The following is a 16,895-nucleotide window of genomic DNA, read 5'->3' on the forward strand; positions in this document are numbered from 1 at the left end:
TTTCCTTACACAATCCAAAATGTCAATGTTGTTTAATAAATACTTCTAAATATCTCTACAATTAGTAAATTGATTTAAAATATAAACCATTTTAGTAGTTTAAATTTAGTTTTTACAAATTATAAATAATAGGAGAATGATAAAACAAAAGTAGTGATTAATTATAACCGAAAATTTTCATTTTACCTATTTTGTATGAGATTAAAAAATAAATAAAAAGCCTTTAAAAAATGAGTAAGGTATAAAAATAGGCTTAAAGCATTATTTGACCCCTGACCTATCTAAAATTGTGTCATTTGGTCTCTGACCTATTATTTTGTCACATTTGGCCATTGACCTATCCCATTTGATGAATTTTTACCCAATTTGTATGAATACTTAACGGAATTGTTATCTCATTGATAAGTAATGATATTTTGACACTTAAACTTAAAATGTGATATTTCTTAAAAAAAAAATTCCGCATTATGTGGAAATAATTAACTAGATTAAAAAAACAAAAAACAAATCCTAAACTAAAATCTATTAAGTTCAAGTGTCAAAATATCGTTACTTATCAATTAGATAATGATTCGGTTAAGTTTGAATCCAATTTGGGTGAAAGTTCACCAATTTGGGACAGATCATGGACCAAATGTGACCAAATCATACGCCTGTGGCCAAATGATAAAATTTTGGATAGATCAGAGACCAAATAGTGTTTTAAGCCTATAAAAATATCTCAAACGTTTTGAGTAAAAAATAATTTTACTCTCTAAATTAGCGGCCAAAAGTAATTTTATCTATAAGGTTGATAAGTTGAGTCAGACATTAGGCTATGCTTACTTTGTTTTTGACAAAGTAAGCCTTACTTTGTTTTTTCCACCATTGGATGAGGATGAACTTTGACAAAGTAAGCTCATCCAATGGTAGAAAAAACAAAGTAAAACTTACTTTGTCAAAAACAAAGTAAACATAGAAGGCACCAAAATACATATATTTTGTTTATTACCGCCGCATTAATTGTATATCCGTTGGTTCTAATTTTTGTTTATATATTTTTTGTGATTTAATAATACAATTAAAAATAAATATTTTTAAATTCGATAAAATATTTGATTTTTTTTATCTAATTCGTATTAAATATAATATATATATTTTTAACTTTGTTTCAAGTTTAATTATATATATTTATGATCTCTATCGATGATAAAATAATGTAGATGTGAAGTGTAAATAATATGATTCATAATACGAAAAAAAACAGATAAATTATTTTTAAATTAATTAAATTTGTTATTAAAAGTGAATTTGATCGTAAATGTAAATGTTGGAGATATTTTTTTTCATCCAATCAAATTGTATCTAACTGACAAATGTCACAAATGAACAATCTAAAGCGTAAATAAATAGAATAAAATAAAAAGCGTAAATATATAAATAAAAATGACGGCTTTAAGTTAAATTTGAGAATTGGTCAATGCAGCGCACTAACAAACTCACGCGCTGAAGAAGGCGCGTGAGTAAACTAAGCTTTTAAACACGAGAAGAACTAGTTCAATGTCGGTAAGTCGACGGCGTTTCTTTTGTGTGTACTATGCTAAAACGACAAGAAGAAGAAACACGGTATTTTCCTTCTTCTCCCCGCCCCGTCCATTTTCACATTTCCCTCTTCCTCTCCGATTCTCTCATCAGTCCTCTCTTTTTCTCTGTAAAACCCTAAGCTCAATCTCATCTGCAAATAAGATGGATATTTATCTTCTTCTTCTTGCTTTATTAGCTTCAACTCTATGTTTCGCTTCAGCTGGAGACATAGTACATCAGGATGATAAATCTCCTAAAAGGCCTGGTTGCGATAATAACTTCGTCCTGGTACTATCTGGCTTCACTTCCTTTTGTTTTTAATTTCATCTGCGTTTTTTTTCTGAATATTTTTTGGCGATTACTGTTTGTTTTCCGAGAAAGTTTAACTGAGAGAAAAGTAGGAAGGGAACTGTTTATTTGTCCTTGGTTGATTTACGGTGATGAGTGAATTTACGTGAATGGATGTTGAGTCATGTAATATGTTAACTCGAGTTAAGTTATTTGTAGTTAATTAGTTTTTTTTTTTTTTAACTATTGCGTTTTTGTTTTCTTGCTAAGAGAATGTAAATTTTGGTAAAATAAGGGTTTGCTGCTCCGGATTGGTTCTTGAAGATCTCGATTTCATCTTACTTGAGCAGTCGTATTAAACTGATACTATCTCTGTTTCTGTTTCTCTGTGATTTGTTGTTGATAAAATTTGGGACAAGCATCAGTAGTCAATGTAGTAAAAAAAAATTCAAGGTTGTGGTTCGTGTTGATTTCAGTACTGAGTGGAAAACTTTAACCGAGGAATTGCAGTGTTAGGTTTGGAATATAGAGTTGGGCATTGAATAGTGATAAATTAGAAGTTTGTAATTTGTAATATTCTTAGCTGCTCTGCCGTTTTTCCATGAATTATTCCTATTTCCTCTCAATTTTGGTTCTAATATGATGTAATAGGTGAAAGTCCCTACATGGGTTGATGGGATTGAAGATATTGAATATGTTGGTGTTGGTGCTCGCTTTGGCCGTACTTTGGAATCAAAGGAAAAGGATGCCAATAAGACAAAACTTGTTTTAGCAGACCCCCCTGATCTCTGCCAGCCACCCAAGTTCAAGGTTTTTTTTTTTTTTAACAATCTGTTTCAACTATCCCGGTGTCTTCTTCATCAGATTTTAAGTTATTCTTAAATTTGTTTCTGTAGTTATCTCCTTTTAATTTGGATTACATTTTCCATTGGTAGTTTAATAGGGATGTCATTTTGGTTCATCGAGGCAATTGTAGCTTCACAACTAAGGCAAAGATTGCAGAACTGGCTAATGCTTCAGCCATTCTCATAATAAACACCCACACAGGTATTTATATGCAATTCCTTCCTTTTATATGTTTTAACTTCTTTTCTCTATCACAAAGTGTTATATTCTCATGATATAAACAAGCATGTCTATTTATCTTGATATGATAAACTCCGATATAGGTACTCCTACTGTTGAGATTATTTGGATTCTGCTGAAGTTGTGGTCTATAAGCAGCAGTTTTCCTTTTCTTTATAAATTTATGGTGTCATAATCCGTTATCCTTTCCCAACAGTATGTTGTAGTTCTTTACAATGATTAATGGTCGTAGTTCATTGAATGTCCTGTCTATCCTAGGAAGCACCGACACGAGTACGGATGCTGGTGCCGCAAACAACATTTCTAAAAATACGAGACATGGTTACGGCGGGGACACTCTAAATATCTATATATATATATATCATCAATAACATTCATTAGTCATTATAAACCATAAATAACATCCATAATAAGTAATTAATTCATAAAAAAGAAACATTTAATACTTCAAACTATTTAAACTACCAAAAAAGATACGGCTGCTATATTCTTTTCATCATATTTTATTTCTTTTTTTATTAGGGTTTTATTTTATTTTGTATATATCAACCCCTCTGTTTTGTAAAATTATTAAAAAACCCCCCTATATTCTACTTAATTAACTTAAATTACGTGTACCGGAAGTGTTCCCGAAGTTTCCCCATTAAAAAAGAAAAGAAAAAGAGGGGACACTTATTTTCGAGTGTCGGGTGCATGTCCCCGAGTGTCCCCGGAGTGTTCAACACTCGTATGTTAACCTCCTAGAAGTTCCGGTGCTTCCTAGCGTCCATTGTTTGTCTTTTATAATGTATATTTTATGTGAATTGATCAGAGGATATGGGGTATGGTATGCTATCCACATGGGTGAATTTATCTTTGTTATATATTTCTTATTTTGAACTAAATTAGAAAGTTGGTCGCATCTAATTTTTCATTTCTGAAATTTTTGAACTTTTGCTGCAGAACTTCTTAAGATGGTTTGTGAGCCGAATGAGACTGATGTGCATATACATATTCCTGCTGTCATGCTCCCACAGGATGCCGGTGGAAGCTTGAAAAATTATATGCAGAATAGCTCCGAAGGTATCGTTTTCTTGTCCTACTATATCCTTAAATTCAATAAATTTATTTTACACGCCTTCCATTTAATTTATGATCTTGTGCAGTTCTTTTAATCGGTATTCATTTGTTTGGAAATTGATCCCTCTTCATCAGTTTCTGTGCAGCTATATTCTCCAGAGCGTCCACTTGTTGATGTTGCAGAAGTGTTCTTGTGGCTCATGGCTGTTGGTACAATTTTAGGTGCATCTTATTGGTCTGCGTGGAGTGCCAGAGAAATAGAAATTGAGCAGGACAAGCTTTTAAAGGTTGAATTGGGTTTTGGCATGCTAATTTTTCCTAATCATAGCTGGAGATAATTCTTGATCCTTAATTCCTTAATAGTCCCAATTGATATATGGATGATATTGTGCTTACAGGATGGCTTAGATGATTTAACACATGCTGATGGTGTTCCATCGACTGGTGTTGTAAACATCAACACAACATCTGCCATTCTCTTTGTTGTGATTGCTTCTTGTTTCTTGGTTATGCTTTACAAACTCATGTCAGCGTGGTTCATGGATGTTCTGGTGGTTTTGTTCTGCATTGGTGGGATAGAGGTGCGTAAATACTTGCATGTTTATAATATACATGCATTTGGTTAGCAATTTCCCTCACCTTATTGTGTCCACTAAAATTCTCAAGTCACTCGTGTATTTTCCGTAACAATCCAGCTCATTATATCCAGATCAATGCTTCTCTCCTTTGCGTACTTGCTTGTTCACAGCCATAATTTTCTCAATGCCTTGTTGCACATCGCAATTTATGCTAGTCTTGAATTTTACATCTTTTTCACCGTTTTTTATGTGTCTTCTGCCTGATATGATTAATCCTACATCTATATTTAAGAAAATAAGTTTATTCCAAATTGGCTGCTCTTAACATGCTCGACCAATTTTGAGCGCTGGAATCCATGCATACCTTCACTGGAGAAATCCATGGTCTCGATGGTCTTGGAAGTTGTTATAAATAAATTTATGAGAAAATAGTTTTACATGCTAAAAAGAAGAACTTCAATGATTGTACATATTAGTAAAGATAAAGCAGCATCTGACCAGCAGCTGTTGACATGTCAGTGCCTGTGAACGAAGATTTTCTGGAAATTTTATGTTTATTATCGTAAGAACCTGATTAGTTGGTCAAATTTTGCTGGAGATAACTAACAGGCCTAACCTTCTTGCATCTCTCATACAGTGCTAGAATTTGTTACATCCATAAGGCATAATTTTGAAGACCTTTTTATGATGAATCTTCAATCTCTTCTTGCTATACAGGGCTTGCAGACTTGCTTGGTAGCGTTGTTATCATGGTACGTGTTTTTCTAGATTTGGACAAAGAGTGTGTATTTGGTTGATTTTCTTCCTTTTGATTCCTCCTATGTTTCTTGTTTTTCAGACTTCAATGTGTATTGTGGAACTGACAACTAGAAATGTATAGTTTCAGGTGGTTTCAGCATGCTGGAGAATCATTTATTAAACTTCCCTTTGTTGGAGCTGTCTCACATTTGACAATGGCCGTCTCTCCTTTTTGCATTGTATTTGCTGTTATTTGGGCAATTCACAGACGTGTCTCCTTTGCTTGGATAGGTCAAGATATCCTTGTAAGATAAAATTTTATTATTTTCTGAGATTATTATACTCAGATAACATTTTCTTCTTGTCCTACTATTTAGAATGTGATTGGCAGCAACTTCTCATCTTGAGTCTCTTAATTTTGTTCAATGTTTAGTAGGTGATTAATAAATGAACCCAATTGCTTGAAACTGCTCATCTAACTTGTTTTCCTCTCCATCAATCAGGGAATTGCATTAATCATCACAGTTCTTCAGATTGTTCATGTACCAAATCTCAAGGTGGTTATTCAAATCCGCTATTTTTGTTACTTGTAGAGTTTGTTTTGTCAGTTGAAAATATTAGCAACTCAAAACATTCACAACACAACTCATTATATTATCAAGTGTGTGTTCAAATTTAACATGAGTTGATACTGGTAACTGACAGGTGTTTTGTCTTTTTTTTTTTTTTTCCTCTCCCCTCCTCTTGAATCAGGTTGGAACAGTTCTTCTTAGTTGTGCATTCTTGTATGACATATTCTGGGTGTTCGTTTCGAAATTGTGGTTCAAGGACAGTGTGATGATTGTGGTAAGTAGTGACAAGGCTTGATCGTTCTATGTCATTTCCAGGCAGGAATTTAAATACTATTTTCTTACCTCTTTTCAACAGGTAGCTCGCGGTGATAAAAGTGGAGAGGATGGCATTCCAATGCTGTTGAAAATCCCACGAATGTTTGATCCTTGGGGCGGCTATAGCATTATCGGTTTTGGTGACATCATCTTACCTGGATTGCTTGTAACGTTTGCATTAAGGTTTGATATTTTCAGCCATATAATTACCCGATTTTTGCTCCCTGATCCCTTTCAACTATAAAAGTCTTTGGGTAGTCTAATAACTTTTGCATCATGATTGTTATTTTTCCTTTTCTTTTTGGGTAATCTTGTTGGTTCTAGCATCATCCGAGTAACATGAATTCAAAGCAAAGGTACCATATATTTCAGAACTGATCAGATGCCAATTTGTCACTTGAAATTTAGACATAATAACTGGTAGCAATTTCGGGTTATCGTGTCAAAATAGTGTTATGTATATAATGGTATGAACGCAAGGAAAATGATAATCTTGTCATCAGTCGGGTTTGACCATCAGTCAATGTTATAGCTGACGGGAGTTTTTCGAAATTTTACGGACCAATTCCCCCACTATCCATTTCAAAGCAAACTTCATTCATACCTTCAGTAAAATAAGAGTGAATTGAAGGCTATGATGCTTACAGAGTTCAATACTTTCGTGCAACCTGGGAAACTGAAGCTTGTAATATATGTCAAATGACGATTTTGCTATTATTGCAGATACGATTGGTTGACAAAGAAGAATCTTCGAACAGGATACTTTTTGTGGGCAATGACTGCTTACGGTTTAGGTATGAGAAATGAAAACATTTGCTTCATGCTGCATATACACTTTGACACACTGCTGTTGTTAGGGTATAGAATCACTGGTAAACATTTCAAATTATTACACTCACGCTGAAGAGATGATTAGATTATGATAGAAGCCCTTAATTTGATAGATATTTAGACACTTTTGAGTAACCATGAGATTCTAAGTAGCCAATGCAAACTCATTGTTCATACCAGATGAAAATAGAATTAGATGATAGTGAGCTTGCTGCAAGGGTTAGCAAAAATTCCACCTTTTACATCGTGCATGAAAAGGGAACAGTTAATTTCCATTTCAGTGGGTATTAGGGGGTATTTCAACCACCTATATAGGTAGGAAGACAGGGTTAATGATGTGTTCTACCCTCCGTCCCACAAATATAGATAAAAATGTGTCGGGACTCTGAACAAGAATATTTAGTTAATTTTGTCAAAATAATACATTTTATTTTATTTTTTCTAGTTTACCGTTCTATCATAAACAAATTATCTAATCAATTCCTTGGTTTCTCTTTCTCAAATACATTAAATTCTTAAAACCACAACGTACATCAATAATATCATGTTGTGAATTCCAACCTAGAGTCTCTATATCCCTCCATCCCACAAATATATAGACAAATGTGTCTACGCACTGAACAAGTATTTTTTAATTTTTTTAGGGTAATTAATTTATTAGTCCCTATATTTTGACAAAACACACTGTTTAGTCCCTGTATTTTCAAAAACACATGTTAAGGTCCCTAACCTTTTTATCAATGAACTGTTTAGTCCTTCCGTCAGTTTGTTAGATTTTTTTTACCGTTTATGATTTCAGAAATGATTAAATTACTCTTTACAATTTACCTTCAAACTTTAAAAGAGAAAATCCAATTTAAAAGAAGCTATTTGTATGGAGAACAAGAAAAAGAAAAGACCCAATGCATACGAATTTGAACGATTAAGAAGAAAATCAAGAAGAATAACATTCAAAGTTGATTTCAGATGCATTAGAGTTTAAAGGAAAGGAAAAGAAGAACGCAAATCCAAATTGACTAACAAAATCTTCATGAGAGTCTAACGGCAGGGACTAAACAGTTCACCGAGAAAAACGTTAGGGACTAAACAGTTCATTGAGAAAAAAGTTAGGGACTAAACAGTTCATTGAGAAAAAAGTTAGGGACTTTATCATGTGTTTTTGAAAATACAGGGACTAAACAGTGTGTTTTGTCAAAATATAGGGACTAATAAATTAATTACCCATTTTTTTATCAAACCAATATATATATATATATATATATATATATATTAAATTTGCCCTTCTACTATAAACAATGTATTTTATCAATTCCTTGGTTCCTCTTTTTCAAATAAATTGAATTTAAAACCGCAAAATACATTAATAATGTCATGTTGCCAATTCCAACCTAGAGTCTCTATTATGTGTTTAAATGGTTTAGATAAAGCTTAAGTATATTAAAGTATATTAATGGTGTTTCATTTTCAATGTCTTAGAATTGCAAATCTACTATCAAAATACTCTTTTCAACTTGAACAATTAGTGACTAATTTTAAACTATTATAATCAAGAGTGCATTAGTAAAAATTAGTTGGGTACTTGTTTTATCAGATTTCAATTTTTTTTTTTATTTTATTTTTATGAAAGGGGTTGGGAATTATATTAGTGTGGAGTGCTTAAATAATCCATTGTGAAGATATTAGGAGTAAATATATGGACCTGCATAATTATATAAAATAGATTTCTGCTGCAACTGCAGATCAGAGCATGATCCCTTCAATTTTTTTGATGCAGGTCTACTAATAACTTATGTGGCTTTAAACCTGATGGATGGGCACGGCCAACCAGCACTGCTCTACATTGTTCCTTTCACTCTGGGTAAGCCACAATCTCCAAAAGGAACACCAACACAAATGTAAAACATCCCACATTTATAAACAAACATGAAAACTGAGGATGCCATATCACAAACACAAAGTAAAGTTAACAGTGGATGCTCGAACTGCCCATTTTTGAGGAATCAGATTTGGTATAATCATAGTTCACAGTATTAATGTGTAATTGTTTGATGATGTCTGCAGGCACATTTTTGACACTTGGAAAAAAGAGAGGTGAACTCAAGGCTCTTTGGACAAGAGGAGAACCTGAGAGCCCCTGCCCACATGTTCAACTTCAACAACAACCTTCTTAATCTCAATAACAAACCTCACTCTAGCTTCATTAATTTATAGGCTGTTCAGTATACAAATGAGCTCAGATACGTACGTTACCCTGTATAAGTCAGTAGGAAAATACCTTCTAGTATTAGCTCCTATCCAAAATTACCAACTAAGAATTTGAAGATAAAAGTTTGACTAATTGTAAAACAGTTGCACAATGTGTATTTATGATCTTACAGGTTTTGTCCTACGCCAGTAAAAAGCTTACCTAATTAAGTAATGACATTACTACCCTTTTCAAGTATTTTATAGAAGCCTGATACAAGAAAAAATAATTACTGCAGAAGAATACAACAGAGAAGTCCTTCCAACTAACGCAAAACCATTAGTACCTTGGCCAACCATCTGTTTTCAATGTCTGTATGTCCACTTCCAAAACTCGACTAATCAAAAAGAGGGATGTATAACACTTCAATTGAAAGAAAGGACATGATAATGAATCAACGGAACCTCATGGCAGATGGAATAGAACACATCTTTCGGCCAGTCTCGACTGTGGTCGGATTACTCTTCCTTCTCTTGTTTATTTCTTCTGATGAAAAGAATTGAAAAAGCAAAACTGCGACTCTGTATCCACATGAACGACAACAACTCTTTTTGGTTCCAGCCATTAAATCTGTGGTATGTGGTCAAAATTGTTCCAGCCAGCTACTGGCCATTGATCATTTGGGCTCCCTACCAGCTTCTTTCCAATCCAAACAAAGCATTACATAAGTTAACCAAGCATGTAGTGGTGATGGTTCAATGGTTTGAGATGTTAAAACTGGTAACATTACATTTATGGCCTCCGAACCATGGTGCTATTAACATTATGACCCCTAAACTTCATTAAGTTTAAATAAACAAAAATCAGTTAAAATTAATGAATTGATGAGGGTACAATATGTATTCGACCATAACTTATGGTGACATGAATAAAAACATCAATGATATAGTCAAACATGTTCTTTTTTACAGACTATTGTTTATTTAGATTTATATGTTACAGTAATGTTGTTAAAGTTCAAGAAATGAAGATTTAGGGGATGTTAATAACGCTATAGTTCAGGAGGTCATGAATGTATTTTTACCGTGTTAAAACATATTGCTGAACCTTTTCTGATAAATAAAATAAAACAAACATAATAGCACACAAAAGCAGTTTCTGCAAGGGGTATTTATGTGCTTTTTTTTTGAAACATAAAAAAAATAAAAAAAATAAAAAGCACATGAACCCCTGTATGTGTCTTTTCAGGTTACAAAGAAAATTACATGTTTACTTTTAAACCCCTGTATTTGACTCCTTAAACTTGCTTAAAGTAACCTACTAGCCTCATGAACTTGCTTAAAGTGTCCTCTTGAATTGCTTAAAGTGACACATCTTTCAACTTGCTCAAATTGCCTCTTACTCAGCCACGTAGCACTAAGAGGTTAACAAAGTCACTTTAAGTAAGTTCAGGAGGTTAACTAGACATCCTTAAAGTTCATGCAGTTAATCGGTCAAGTTCAGGGGGCACTGATGTAGGATACAGCACACTATAAGTGATCCAAATCATGCAGAATTGATGGATTAAAGAATTGATAGAACACAGTGATATCCAAGCTTTCAATTCCACAACTCAAAAGTTTATATAGCATGTAGATAGGAACCTTCTTGTAGTATCAAATAAACGAGGCAGATAGTGGAAGAGATTAAAAGAAAGAGAAGGAAAAAAGATTATAGGCACGAGCTACCTCAAAACTACAAGGGAAGATGATACATACTTTCAAATCCTCTCAAGCTACTGTCGCCATGAACTGCATGATGTCCTTGACTTCTATCTTGACCTAAAGATAGAATCTCCTGTATTCTTTCAGGCCAATCTGAATTCAATATCCGAGCAAAATCTTCCACCTCTCTGCAAAAAAAGAAAAGGAAAAAAAATGTTTGATGACTTTTACGGGCTAATTGACTAAAATCAAAAATCAAATCCAAATCAGAATGACAACTTTTTGAATTGTTTGGGAAATATATAGTTAAGCAAAAGATGGGAAAATATCGACAGAACTAGACCAAAAGGATGAGAACTCCAAGGTTACAACTCTTTAAGTTACAGCATAAAATTTACTACAGAATTATTTAAAAAAACAAATTTCTGTCTCCAAGTTTGCTTGAGCACGTCTGATTGAATCCAAAGACGAACCACCATGAACAGCTAAAAAAACACTTCCACGTGAAATCAGTAGTTAAAGTACTATACACATATACCTGCATAACCGTTTCCGTTTTATAAAGGTAAAAATAAATAACTCTACTCTTCACTCCATACAACTTCTATTTATGAAGAAATCAACATATATCTCCACGGTGAATAAATTATTACTCGAAACCTGGCAGGTTCATGCTCACCTATCAAATTTTTCTTTTATGCTGAATCCATCACAAATCAACATATATCTGCATTATTACTCAATACCTGACAAGTTCATGCTCACCTATCAATTTGTTCTTTTAATGCTGGATCAATCTCATCATCAACTTCAACATCATCAAACTCCGGTCTAGGAGAAAAAATGCCATCGTTTGTATGCGAATTTGGTGCCGCACTAGTAGTAGACCTTGATTCATTATCAATTTCAGCAGTATGGCATAAAGAATTTAGACCATTTGCCTCCTACATAAGATAAACTAGCTTCAATACAAACATGAACTACGACTGTCAACAAAATAATAGACGGCAACGCGGTAGGTCAAACCTTGTGTGTTTCAATTACCTCGTTCAAAGAAGTGCCCTTCTGCTGATCCCTTCTTTTTTTATGTTTTTTCTTATTCTTTGAAGATTTAATCTCTCTGGGATCTGTGAACAACAATCAACCCAAACTCTTAAAGTTCAGAGGTTTAATATGGCATTCTCCATAATTATGGGTCAGTATACTGAATCATATAAAAGAACCACTATTAGCAATACTATTTGTTTTAGTTCCTTACTCCAAGAGATGACCAAATGTCACAATCACGCCTATTTACATTAAAAAAATGAAATTCAAGGAAAGGAATGCAAAGCATACCATCATTTCCCCCATTGATAAATGACAAAAGGTCATCAACCGAACGGTCATCTACACGATCTTCTTCAGCCTCAGCATCCTACAACACACAGAAGGTCTCATTACAATTCACTGTGTATTAAAGGTTAGCAGCCAGAGGTCAGCATCCTTAGTACTGAACTACAGAAAACAGCTACACCATGTTTCACCTTTAGCTTTTGTCTCTCTTTAAGCTCCTTCCTCTTCTTTGCATACAGTCTGTTCAAAAGTCGAATTCGTGGATCATCAGTCATGTTCTTCAGAGGCTCTAACTTTTCTTCCTACATTAGCAGAATGCTATATTAGTATTTTAAATAACAAAGCAGATAGAATAGTGCATCCAAGCGCAATTCCACAAGCATCAGACACCTCTGTAAGATCATCAGGTAAATGAAATATCTCTCGTATCTCCTCAGGGGTTTTTCCTTCAATAACTCTTGCAAGTGCACGACTAGTGAGATCAACTAAAGGCTTCAGCTGGAGACTGTCGGCAGCAGATGTCAACTCACAGAGTCTCTTTGTATCCATTCTAATGAATTTTTCATCATAAGACTTGTGCTCCTATGAAATACAACAGGCCAAGGTTAAACACTGCTCTTGACACATAACTCTGAGCATATTCATACCCATTCCAGCATGTAAAATTGATGAGTGAAGTAGGAAACAACCAAGTTGCTGGACATGGCAAGAAAATAGTTGAAAAACGTTCTCTAAGTTGAATTAACTTTCATATATAGACTTGCACATGCAAGAAGAGCAAGTAAAGCCAACGCATAGAAAATCAACTAAGAAATGCAAAGACACCTTGTTAGAGCGACCTGGTACTTGATGGAACCTGCAATAATCAAGAATCAGGCTCAACATGGCTGGATTCACCCGTTGTGGAAGAGATATAGAATTGTTCTTGGATGATCCACGGCCTTTTTGTATTATTTCATGACCTATCAAGGGACAGAACATGGCAACCTCTTGTTCCACTTGCTGAATTGAACCATCAGCAGTCTCGAGCCAGATATATGATTTCATCATCTGAAAATCCATGTAAAAAGGAACTTAACTGGAGAGCAATCCTGATGTTAAAATAGAAAACAATCAAGGCATCAAACATGAACAATTCCAAGAGGCTCAAAGTACAACTACTATATGAGATATTATATTGCACAGTTAAAGACATCAACCTTTAATAACGATTTTTTTGTTCTTACAGCCTCTTAGGAAGACTCTAAAACCATCGTTAACTTAACCAGGATACCCCAAAAATGTGTATATCAATTTGTTCAAGCGTAGAATAACAGTTGCTTTTTTGGTATGACTACGTCAGGTAGGTGATCACCATTGAGGATCCAATGACAGGAAGTATCTAGAATTGCATCATATGATGCATAATTCAAAAGCGTAGAATGGCATCTTAAATTTTATAATGACCATTTGTTTTAGTTTCAACACCCAGAAATCCGCTTCATTCTTTCTAATATGCTTAACAGACACTACAGACATAGAATTAAAAAATGCTAAGGGAATTGGTGATGACAAAATCAAACTGATTTATCTCCTCCTTATAAGATACAGACATACTATGCATATCATTGTCCCTCAGCTATAACAGGTCCACATATTGGTTGTCTTTATTTGGTTCTACCTGACCCCCAAGCAAAATTGAAAAAAACATAATGGGCACATAAATGGCAATCCTAACAGGGGTATGCAAATATGGACACAATTTGTCAAGCAACTAACACTGACACGAGAAAGTTGATGTTGCAAGTGCCCAAACGTCAGCGGAGAATAGAACAATAAAATCAACCCATAGCACAATACCAGGGATTTCTAGAACGAAAGTGATCATCAACCATTAATAAAAATTAACACATCATGGAACAGCCAAAGAAGCAAACCTCAGGTTTAATGACTGCCATATCAACTTCTGACATTTGATAAAATTACGGAACCCCAAGAAATATGTCCAATGATATATTCTTTGAAGGAGTTTAAGATGCCAAGTTTGGTGTAAATTTTGTGCGTTTCTGTTGCAATGTGGAGATCCTCAAATTGACATAAACCCCGATCAGAAGACTTCTGCTTTCATGTCCAAAGCAGTTGCCAATAAATATTCTCCAAGTTGAACCTTCAAAGTAGTGTACAAGAGTTAGAATGCAACAATAAGTTTTCATCATAAGTTTTGATCCCAGAAGCTCCACAAGTTCAAAGACATTAAAAAATAATTAACTAAAGCTAACAATAGAAAATGACTCTAGAAAGGGAAAAAATTATATAGGTCTAGGTCAACAAGATAAATTTTCTGGCTTACAGGCTAATGAACCATCTGTAGTATAATAATTCAATTACTTCGTGTTCAAGATGCATAAGGGTAGTCCAAGATATTTGCAATGAAGAAACACATGTAGATCTCTATTTTCACTTCAAAGTTACTAATTCTAAGGAAACAAAGGAACAATTCTATCTTACATAAAGATAAATTATGCTTCTTTAAGAGCAAAAGTACATTTTTCATAACGATCAGTCTCAGTTTTCCAGCTCTCTCTATCTGCTTGCTCAACCTAGTAAAGAGTTTGGGAAGATACAATATCCAGGTTGGACTTTTGATTTGCCAGCCATTTATGCAAAACACATGCCACTAAACTAATTAACATTGAATTGTAGATCTCAGAAATTTTCACCTTCATATATAAAAAGAACCAACATGGGCAAATTCATGTTGCCCAAATCATATCCCATTTAAGCTTCCAAACCAGTTAGAAATTCTGGTTCAGCCATCACCATATTCATCCATCTTTGAATTGTCTACTTGCGATCATTTTTACTCATAACAAAGTTTTTTTGTCAAGAGGATAAGAAACTATGATAGGGAGAGGATAGAAGTTTCTTGATTACTAGCCCATAAAACTGCCTCTAGTTAAATGAATCAGCATTTGTTCTGCTGCAAGTTTCACCATCCAACTAGCAGAACTTATTCTTTTCAGAACTCGTCACAGTTGCATCTATCTATGACTTCATTTTCTGTTAACTTCTAATCAAAGTATCTATAGCTCAGTCACACAGATATCTGGCATAGAAAGCATGACCTGAGATTGAAACCGTGTAAACCAAAAAGGAAAAGAAAAACTCTCTAATCTTAGGCTCCTATATCGAAAGCAAAAGCATACTAAATTGAGTTAAGAACAATAGAAGAATTCAACTCTGCACAAACTAATGCATAGCTATGATAAACATTAAAAAGAAAAAGAAAAACTCTCTAATCTTAGGCTCCTATATCGAAAGCAAAAGCAGACTAAATTTAAGTTTGTTTGCTAGTTTTTTTTCTTTTTGACAGTAAATGGAGGTTAATGGGAGTTAAGAACAATAGTAGAATTCAACTAAAGTCTTAAGCACGAGCTATAATTTTTTTCTATATGTACAATCAATCTAATAAGCAAAAAGTGGAGCAAGATAAAGCATTCTTGAAGCACCTGGACTCCAAATTGAAATAGGCCTTTGAATTAAAGATTCGGCAGCCATCCGCGAGAGCAGAAAATGAATAAACATGAGATAGAGTAAACCAAAAAAATAAAAGAAAAATCGCCTAACCTTAGGCTCTAAAACCTATCGAAACCAAAACCACACTAAACAATTCAACTCAATGCACAAACTAAGAAGAGCTGTGATAAACATTTTATCTTCACAATCGATCTAATAAGCAAGAAACGGAACAAGGTGAAAGTATTCTTGAAAGCACCTGAACTCCGAATTGAGAAAAGCCTTCAAGATTGCAGATTTGTCAGCTGCCCGCGAGAGCGTAATAAGTATGGATAAAACGAGAGAGGGAGTAAAATGTTCAGATTTAAAGGAACACAATGGAAATGGAAAACAACGATGAAAGGAAATGAATAAAAGAATTTGGGAAAGAAGATAATGAAGGTGAGCGCCGCGTCGGTGTCGTCGGGAAGTGTGTCCGGTGAAACGCCGCCGCTCACACTTATACTCAACAGGTTAATGAGGTTACGTCATCGCCTGGTTAATAACTACACATTTATTTTTATTTTATTTTTCAAAAAAAAAAAAAAAAAAAACACGATCAAGTAAATTTATCCTTTCATATTCTTTTATCCACTTTTAAGATGAAACTCGTTGAAAAGTCGGACGTTATGCTGAATAAATTATGTTATTTAATAAATTAATTGGTAGTTTAAAATATATTATAATTCTTTTATTAATATTATTAACGAAAATACTTTTCTTTTTTTCAGAAAGCCATTTGTAAACTAAAGAAAACCAACCTAAAAAAATACAGGGAAAATTTCCAATAAAGATTTTATAACTTACAAAAGAAATAGCCCGGTTATACGAATGAAAAGAAACTAGAAACCTAGAGATCATTGATGATATGTGCCAATGAGGGTTGATCAGATTGGTAAGACGTTAAAACTCTGCTTGATAGGTAATCTGTAAATTCCAATGTTAGAGCTCTGTGATTTGTCCTAACCTTGGGAGTGGGTAGACCTACACTTACCTAAACTTTTGATTACCAAAAAAATTTGATGATACGTGCGAACATAATAGAGAGTACATACAACCATTGTATATTGGATATTGTGCAAACAGATTTGGTTAACATGAAAACTGA

The 16,895-nt window shown here is 33.9% G+C and overlaps 2 protein-coding genes across 4 annotated transcripts; one reads left to right on the forward strand and one right to left on the reverse strand.

Annotated features, from left to right (window-relative positions):
- The first annotated feature begins 1,574 nt into the window (after positions 1-1,574).
- LOC136216974 (signal peptide peptidase-like 4) lies at positions 1,575-9,449 on the forward strand. Its single transcript, XM_066003523.1, has 14 exons — positions 1,575-1,851; positions 2,503-2,661; positions 2,787-2,898; positions 3,880-3,999; positions 4,132-4,283; positions 4,395-4,577; positions 5,292-5,326; positions 5,455-5,617; positions 5,816-5,869; positions 6,066-6,158; positions 6,240-6,382; positions 6,923-6,993; positions 8,805-8,888; positions 9,092-9,449. The coding sequence occupies exons 1-14, from the start codon at positions 1,726-1,728 to the stop codon at positions 9,199-9,201; spliced, it is 1,605 nt and encodes a 534-aa protein (XP_065859595.1). The 5' UTR covers positions 1,575-1,725; the 3' UTR covers positions 9,202-9,449.
- LOC136216975 (SKP1-like protein 21) lies at positions 9,113-16,297 on the reverse strand. 3 transcript variants are annotated; one of them, XM_066003525.1, is made up of 10 exons: positions 16,008-16,297; positions 14,170-14,399; positions 13,079-13,303; positions 12,644-12,835; positions 12,445-12,555; positions 12,257-12,335; positions 11,963-12,045; positions 11,684-11,862; positions 10,973-11,106; positions 9,113-9,911 (listed from the first exon to the last, which is right to left on the reverse strand). In XM_066003525.1, the coding sequence occupies exons 2-10, from the start codon at positions 14,203-14,205 to the stop codon at positions 9,892-9,894; spliced, it is 1,059 nt and encodes a 352-aa protein (XP_065859597.1). In that variant the 5' UTR covers positions 14,206-14,399; positions 16,008-16,297; the 3' UTR covers positions 9,113-9,891. The 3 variants fall into 3 exon arrangements, with proteins under 3 accessions (XP_065859597.1, XP_065859598.1, XP_065859596.1); XM_066003526.1 differs by having other exon boundaries at positions 9,113-9,914; positions 13,079-13,344; positions 16,008-16,296; XM_066003524.1 differs by having other exon boundaries at positions 9,113-9,914; positions 16,008-16,295.
- Between the last annotated feature and the right edge of the window lie 598 nt (positions 16,298-16,895).

The sequence above is a fragment of the Euphorbia lathyris genome, chromosome 2, assembly GCF_963576675.1.
Source record: "Euphorbia lathyris chromosome 2, ddEupLath1.1, whole genome shotgun sequence".
Lineage (NCBI taxonomy): Eukaryota > Viridiplantae > Streptophyta > Magnoliopsida > Malpighiales > Euphorbiaceae > Euphorbia > Euphorbia lathyris.